General features: G+C 43.4%; 1 protein-coding gene across 2 annotated transcripts in view; it reads right to left on the bottom strand.

Annotated features, from left to right (window-relative positions):
* Pdcl2 (phosducin like 2) overlaps positions 1-6060 on the bottom strand; it is a 22373-nt gene extending 16313 nt beyond the window's left edge. For both annotated transcript variants that reach the window (XM_028780838.1, XM_028780839.1), the window contains exon 1: positions 5916-6060. In XM_028780838.1, the coding sequence (XP_028636671.1) occupies positions 5916-5921 (6 nt within the window). In that variant the 5' untranslated portion in view covers positions 5922-6060. The remainder of the gene's footprint in view (positions 1-5915) is intronic.
* Between the last annotated feature and the right edge of the window lie 1270 nt (positions 6061-7330).

Genomic DNA, 7330 nt, shown 5'->3' with positions numbered 1-7330 from the left:
TCTTCTTCTTCTTCTTCTTCTTCTTCTTCTTCTTCTTCTTCTTCTTCCTCTTCTTCTTCTTTGGTTTTTCAAGACAGGGTTTCTCTGTGTAGCCCTGGCTGTCCTGGAACTCACTCTGTAGACCAGGCTGGCCTCGAACTCAGAAATCTGTCTGCCTCTGCCTCCCAAGTTCTGGGATTAAAGCGGTGTGCCACCACCACCTAGCTAGAGTTTCTTTTAGATACTAAGAATGTTGAGAACGGCATACATCAAGGTCCTACCAGCTCTCCTCCATTTCATATGTCAGTTTTTATTGAAGAAAACATTGGCCCTGAACAATGGCTTTAGCCCTAATGTGCATATCTTTGTCTCACCAGGGGCAGATATTCTGAACTAACCTCTGATGGGCAACAGTGCCACATTTTCAATGAGTCAGGGGTTGAGGCCTATGAGAGAAGAATAGCAAGCCAGCATCTTGGTGGCAACCCAGAGGAGGATACCTGGCTAGAATCTGTGGGCCTGAGCAGTGTGTGCAAAAGTGATTTTAGTTATTTTGGCTTCAAGATCTATCTATCTATCTATCTATCTATCTATCTATCTATCTATCTATCTATTATTTGTGTGTATGTGTGTGTGCCTGTGTGAATTCATGTTCACCACATGCATGCCATGCCCACAGAAGATTCACATGTGGTTGTGAGCATCCTGATATGGGTGCTGGGAACCAGACCCAGGTTCTGTGGAAGAGCTGGAAGTGCTCTTAACCAATGGGACATCTCTCCAACCCCTTACTTTTTTATTTTTTAATTGAAAATAGTATTTATTTCCATTCAATATATTCTGATCATTGTTTGCTCTCCCTCAAGTCCTCCTAGATTCTTTCAGTTCATCCAACTCCATGCCTTTAGAAATCAAAAAGGCAAAACCAAAACCAGAAGAAGAATAATAAACAAAGATAAAGCATGATAAACACAAACACAGAGACACATACATAAAACAAAACCCATAAAACACAAAATCAGGAACCATAATGTATGAGCAAAAGACAGTAAGGTTTTCTTAAAAAGTCCAAACAAAGCAATATGAAACAAAGTCATCTACAGAAATTCCACTGAGTATGTTTTTGGTTTGCCTTCTACTACTGGGCATGGGGCCTGCCCTTAAGTGTGTCTTACATACCCACTGAGACCTCAATGGAGAAAACTACTTTGTCCTTTGCAAGTAGTTGTCAATTGGAGGTAGCTTCTCCACTTCCTCTCCTCAGCACCAGGGCCCCTTCTGGCCTGGATCTGGCATAGGCCCTGTGCATGCTACCACACGCTCTGTGAGTTCACATGTGCATTGGTCCTGTTGTGTCTGGAAGACACTGTTTCCTTGATATCTTCCATCCTCCCCCCCAACCCCCCACTGTCTCCACTTCCCAGAGCTCAGAAGGGAGAGATTTGCTGAAGATAATCCGTTTAGGATTGAGTGTTCCAAGGTCTCTCACTCTGCACACTGTCTAGTTGTGGGTCTCTCTATTGATTCCCTTTAACTTGCAGGAGGAAGCTTTTCTAATGATGACTGAGCAAGACACTGACCTATGAGTGTAGCAGAAATGAGTTAGGGGTCACTCTATCCATATGTTCCTTTAGACCAATAGGATTTGGTTTTCCCCTAAGCCCGTGGCCTAGCTAGTTTTGGGTTTTGGCAGCCTTTTTCTTTTTAAATAAGTAAGGTCTCACTATGTCACCTAAGCTGGTTTTATGAGCCAGCATGCCCAAATATCAAGTGGAAAAACACATAATATGTGAATGACTGTTTTAGGCATTTATAAACACACAGTACAGCGTAATGAAGTACACCCACTCGCTGTAACCCACCCTACCATCCTTTCCAGGCTTTCCGTCTCCCAGGAGAACAACTAGAGTCACTTAGGCACACAATCAAATCTTCATGCGGACATATATTTCTTAGCTTTTATATCATCTTTAACATTTCTATGGGCTGGGCAGAGATACATAGGGACATATATCACTCCAGTTTTATTCCAAGTTATTAACAAACTCATCACTCCCCGTGAGCTGCCTTTATATCTTTTTCTCTTAATCATGGCAAGCATTTGTTTCCAAAGGCAAGCTGTACAGCTAGGCGACAGGAGTGTCCCCATCCACAGTATGCGGCCTGTTGTCACTTTTTTCTGTCTTCTTTATTTCCGGCACTCATTTATACTTTTGTTCATATGAGTCTTCAGCCTTGTTAGTTTGTGCCTTTGTTCTCTATTCTTTCTGGTGTTAAGATCAATGGAAGAGTTGTGTTTGTTCTTTTTTTTTATTGTTAGCATGTAGAAATATTTTTATAGAAATTTTATGGTCCTTCTTCGATTCCTTCCTGTAGATGTTTTTGGATTACAAAGAGCACTATTGTTTTGTAGCTGGCTTCTGTCCACCCTAATCCTGGAAATCTCTGTAAGTCATTGTCCTCACCGGCCCACGACCGTGCCGCCCTGTTCTTTGGATGCTCTATACCTTTGGCTGGGTTCTGCGTGCTGTCTTTGAAAATTGATTGGCGGGAATTTCTAAAGGCTGAACATAAAATGTTCTTATAAGTCCATGGGAAAGCAGCCCTGGGCTAACACTGCCTGAAGAGCAGGTTTGATCCCTGACCACCAATTGTCAGGGCAACTTGCCCTGGATTCCCCACACAGAGGTCCCACTTCAACCCCCTGCTTGTCTCCCATCCTTGGGCACATCTTAGACTTCAGTTAACACTTACTCTGCCAATTGTACCCAAGACCAAACTACAAGTGTGTAAATCTTTCATGCTAAAACTGGCTTCAAAGATTGCAAGACAGGAGTGGAGCGTGGGGAGAGATACACATTCTGGGATATAATGCAGTAAACCAGAAATTTGTTAAGATGACTCTTGCAATGAGGAAATCTCAGATGGTGCGCTGAGACCCAGGCTTACTATCTTCTGCTGAAACAAAGAGAGGTTCCGGGGAGTTGACCTCTAGGGTGAGGCTAGAAAGCTGGGAGGAGTTTGTTCATACCCAAGTCGGTACCCTCTGCAGGCCTCATCCTGTCACGAATTACAATCAGTTTTCTGCTGCGCACACACACAGACTAATATATCACAAGCAGAGATTTCTTTAGGGATGTCAATTTCCCCTTCAAAAAATGATTTCTCTGTTTCCAGAGCTTCTCTGGTTGAAATAATTCTCATGCTGGAGAGGTTCGGGCTGACAGTGTCTGGTCTTACAAGGTGGTATCAGACCTTCCTATTCTGAAGTCTTAGGCACCTTAAGATTTTACAGTTTGCCATTTTCCCCTTGATTCTGATGTAAGTTTTTCTTGCTATCATGTCACATCTGACACTTTTAGGGGCTCCTTTTAATTCTCTTAGACGACTTTCTAGAAGCTTCTGCTATAGTTCCCACCCTACACATTTTTATTTTTATTCAGTAGGATATACTGACCTAGCCAACTGTTACCAACAATTCTAGTATCTTTTATCTTGAAATTTTAGTCTTATTCTCCCCTCCCCCAGTGTGTGTGTGGGAGTGTAGGAGTTAGGGGATGGATCACATGTGCCATGACATACATGTGGAGGTCATAGGACATTGTCTTTACATGGATCTCAGGGATCTAATTCAGGCCAGGGAGCAGGCACCTTCACCCACTGAGCCCAACAATCACTTTTTTTTTTATTGGATATTTTATTTACATTTCATATGTTGTCCCCTTACCCCATCCCCCACCCACCCGGGAACCCCCTATCCCTTCACCCCTCCTCCTTCTTCTCCGTGGATGTAACCCCCACCTATCCCCCCAACTTCCACTTCCCCACCCTCAAAATTCCCACCCCCTGGGGCGTCCAGCCTTCATGAGGTCAAGGATCTCATCTTCCACCTATGCCCGGCAGGGCCCTCCACTCTTATGTATTCAGCTGAAGCCCTGGATCCCTCCCTAAGTGCTCCCAGGCTGGTGGTTAAGACCCTGGGAGCTGTGGTTGGTTGGTATTGTTGCTCTCCTCATGGGGCCACAAACCCTTTCAGCTCCTCCAGTCCTCACTCTTAACTCCTCCAGTCCTCACTCTAACTCCTCCATTGAGAACTCCAACAATCACTTTTTAAGAACACTTTTCACATGTCACAGTCACCTGGTACTTTCTTTCCTTTAGAACTGCTGAACGTCTTAAGAGAGATGACTGAAAAGTCTTAGAATCGTAGCCAGTTCCTACCACGTCACTCCAACCAACCCAGTCTTGACTGTTCCATCTGAGACTGTGTTGTTGACATAACAGAGCAGCCCTTATGCACTGAATATGCATTTGACTTGGGTTTTTCTTGGTAAAGCACTCTTCTTGAGAGTCATCAGAGTATATTCTTGTAGATGTGTTCAAACTTCTCAACTGCTCTTTTTGGACTGATCTAGACTTCATTCCAGTGTGACTCAACATAACCGTCTTTGAAAGTGCCCTACCCTCGGCTTTTAGGATTATTTATGAAATGTTATCTAGCAGAGATAGGGGCCACAATCTATTTTCACAAATGGTGACAGTATTTCTGCCACACTGTGTGTTGTCTTTTTTGTTCTCTCAAGCACACTCTTATAGAACAGGCCCCGTGTTTAAAGCATAAGGAATGTCTGCTGAATAAATCAAGGAACAATAATAATAACGTCAGAGAGGGGTCAGTGAGCAGTTGCTTCCTGCTGGTTCCACTTCAGCAGAATTTCTGAAAAGCAGAAGTAAAGCAGGACAGACTGCAGGGCCAGGCTAATTGTACAATTGTACTTGCTAACAGCCGGCCCAACATGAAAGGACCCGATTACATGTGAATCGTGCTTAAAATAGCTTAATACATTATGTGATCTACTCAACTACCCAAAGTTTGTATGTAAACCAAGAAAAACCCAATTCACTTTGCTAAGGAGCAGGGAATAGAAAGCTATTTCTTATGTCAGAAAGTGAGGATTTTCCTGTGAGAGAAGGAGGAAAAGGGCAGGGAGAGGATGGGATGGAGGAACTGAAGAAGGAGATTCTTATTTTTCTAAATTAAAACTTTATTATAAAGAACTCGAGGGGCTGGAGAGGTGGCTCATGGGTTACGAGCACTCTTAAAAGAGAGCCTGAGTTCAATTCCCAGCACCGATATGCTGATTTACAACCATTTGTAACTTCAGTTCCAGGGGATCCAACCGTCCTCTTCAGAACTCCGTGGGTATCATGTGATATACAGACATTCGTGCAAGCAAAATGTCCACACAAATAAAATAAATAAATAAAATTTAAAGTTAAAGAATTCATAAATAAAAAAACATCACCCTGTGAAATTACCCAGACCAAAGTCTTGAAACGTATAGCTGTAATTTAACTTTTTATTTAAAAGAAATTGTTTGCGCACTCGCCCTTGTGTGTGTGTGTGTGTGTGTGTGTATGTAGATCAGAAGATAACCTGGAGGAGTCAGGTTTGTAGGTGCCATGGGTCAAACTCAGGTTATCAGGCTTGGCAGCAAGCACCTTAACCAACTGAGACATCTCACAGCAATGGGCACCACCCACCCCGTACCTTCCTATAAAAGAACATAAACGAACATAACTGAATCCCCTTGGGCCAATCGTACTTCTTTCGTAATTCAGAACTAGTATAGCATTTGGATGTCCAGGACTTAGGGGTAAAAAGCAATACTGAACAAACTAAGTGTCTCTTTCAGCCTCACAGGAGACTCAGGATATCGAAAAAAACCAAAAAACAAAAAACAAAAAAAAAACAAAAAACAAAACAGCATTCTCTCAAAACTAGACAGAGACTCACAAAATAACACCTACCAAGAACAAATGTTAGAACCTACCCCTGCGGACGGTCCGCAACACTCTATGTACATCCCTGAGCTTGGAACTAGCTGGCTTATTCAGCTCAGGGCTCCAAGGTCACCCTACGACCTGACTCTTACCTGCATGATGTTCTCTTGTGCCCCTCACGAGGGGTCAAGGCCTCAGTCTTCCTCCAGGCTGGCAGAGGGAACCAGCCAGCTCTGGCTAGTGGTCTCTAACGCTTTAGGGACAGGTTAAGCACGAATAGGACCTCTGCGCATGTGCAACGGTAGCCCAGTTGCCAGGCAACGCAGAAGCTTACTTAGTTCCAGGGTCTGCGGGCCCTTGTGCATCAATGAGGTCCTGGGATATCTATCTTTAGCAGTGTGTCTCTCCTGCTAGTCACACGGTGCTCCGTTCCAACCTCCTCTACGACTGCCACTCCCAAGACTATTATTCGGCGAGGTTGAATCCAGTATTCACAGAGAAAAAATAAATTCCTTGGGTGGCAAGCACTACAGAGAATTCTTAACCTGGGCCCACCATCTGTTTGGAGATGGATTTATTATTTATTTGTTTGCTTATTTGCTTAGTTTTGGTTTTTTAAGACAGAACTTCTTTGTGTAGCCCTGACTGCCCTGGAACATACTTTTTAGACCAGGCTGACCTTGAACTCACAGATATCTACTTGCCTCTGCCTCCCAAGTGTTGAGATTAAAGGCATGAGCCACTACTGCTTGGCTAAAGATAAAATTTTAAGGGACATCTAAGCACTAGCCTCAAGTTACAGTGTGTGTGTGTGTGTGTGTGTGTGTGTGTGTGTGTACTCCCCCCCCCCCCACCTCAACGGTCCCCTTGGAGCTTGGATTGAAATTTTCTGTCAGATTCTCAACAAGCCCTGCTACCACGCACCTGTGGTCTACCTCAGGCAGCGGAGGAACGAGCATATAAGCAGGGGTCAGCCTGGGCTACAAATTGAGAACCTGTTTCAAAGCAACAAAATCAAAACAAGAATCACTAAAAGAAAGAACCCCACCCTCTTTAGGAGCTCTGGCTTAGATAGAAGATACAGACAGTTAGTTGGGTTTCTCGGTGTTTAAGAGGATTTTACCAGGAAGTATTTACTAGGAACATGGGGAACATTACCATGTAAGCCATTGTACACCTGGTCCCAGAGATATCCTGAAGAGGATTTTTAAAACAAGAGGAAAAAATGTCCTTAGTAACACAATTTTAAACTTGTGTTCAGCAACTGAGCAACTCACCAGCAGTGCTCGGTTAGTATGTAATGCTGATTCTACACTCCAAGCATCCTATAGCATTTGTGTGTGACGATGCTCAGCGAAAACACTGCAGTCTTTTTAACTATAATCTCAGTATTTCTGCTTTTCTCCTTGCCCTGCTTTTATGTGAAGATTCTTAAAATACACAAGCGATTCATGTCTTTCTGGATTTTTTTCTACTTTTCTTTTTTTTTAGGATTTATTTATTTCCTATATGTGAGTATACCGTAGCTGCCTTCAGACACACCGGAAAAGGGCATCGGATCCCATCA

Source organism: Grammomys surdaster, unplaced genomic scaffold, assembly GCF_004785775.1.
Source record: "Grammomys surdaster isolate TR1022 unplaced genomic scaffold, NIH_TR_1.0 372, whole genome shotgun sequence".
NCBI classification, from domain to species: Eukaryota; Metazoa; Chordata; class Mammalia; order Rodentia; family Muridae; genus Grammomys; species Grammomys surdaster.
Note: the sequence above shows the minus strand (reverse complement) of the source record. Positions and strands in the feature narration are given on the sequence as shown.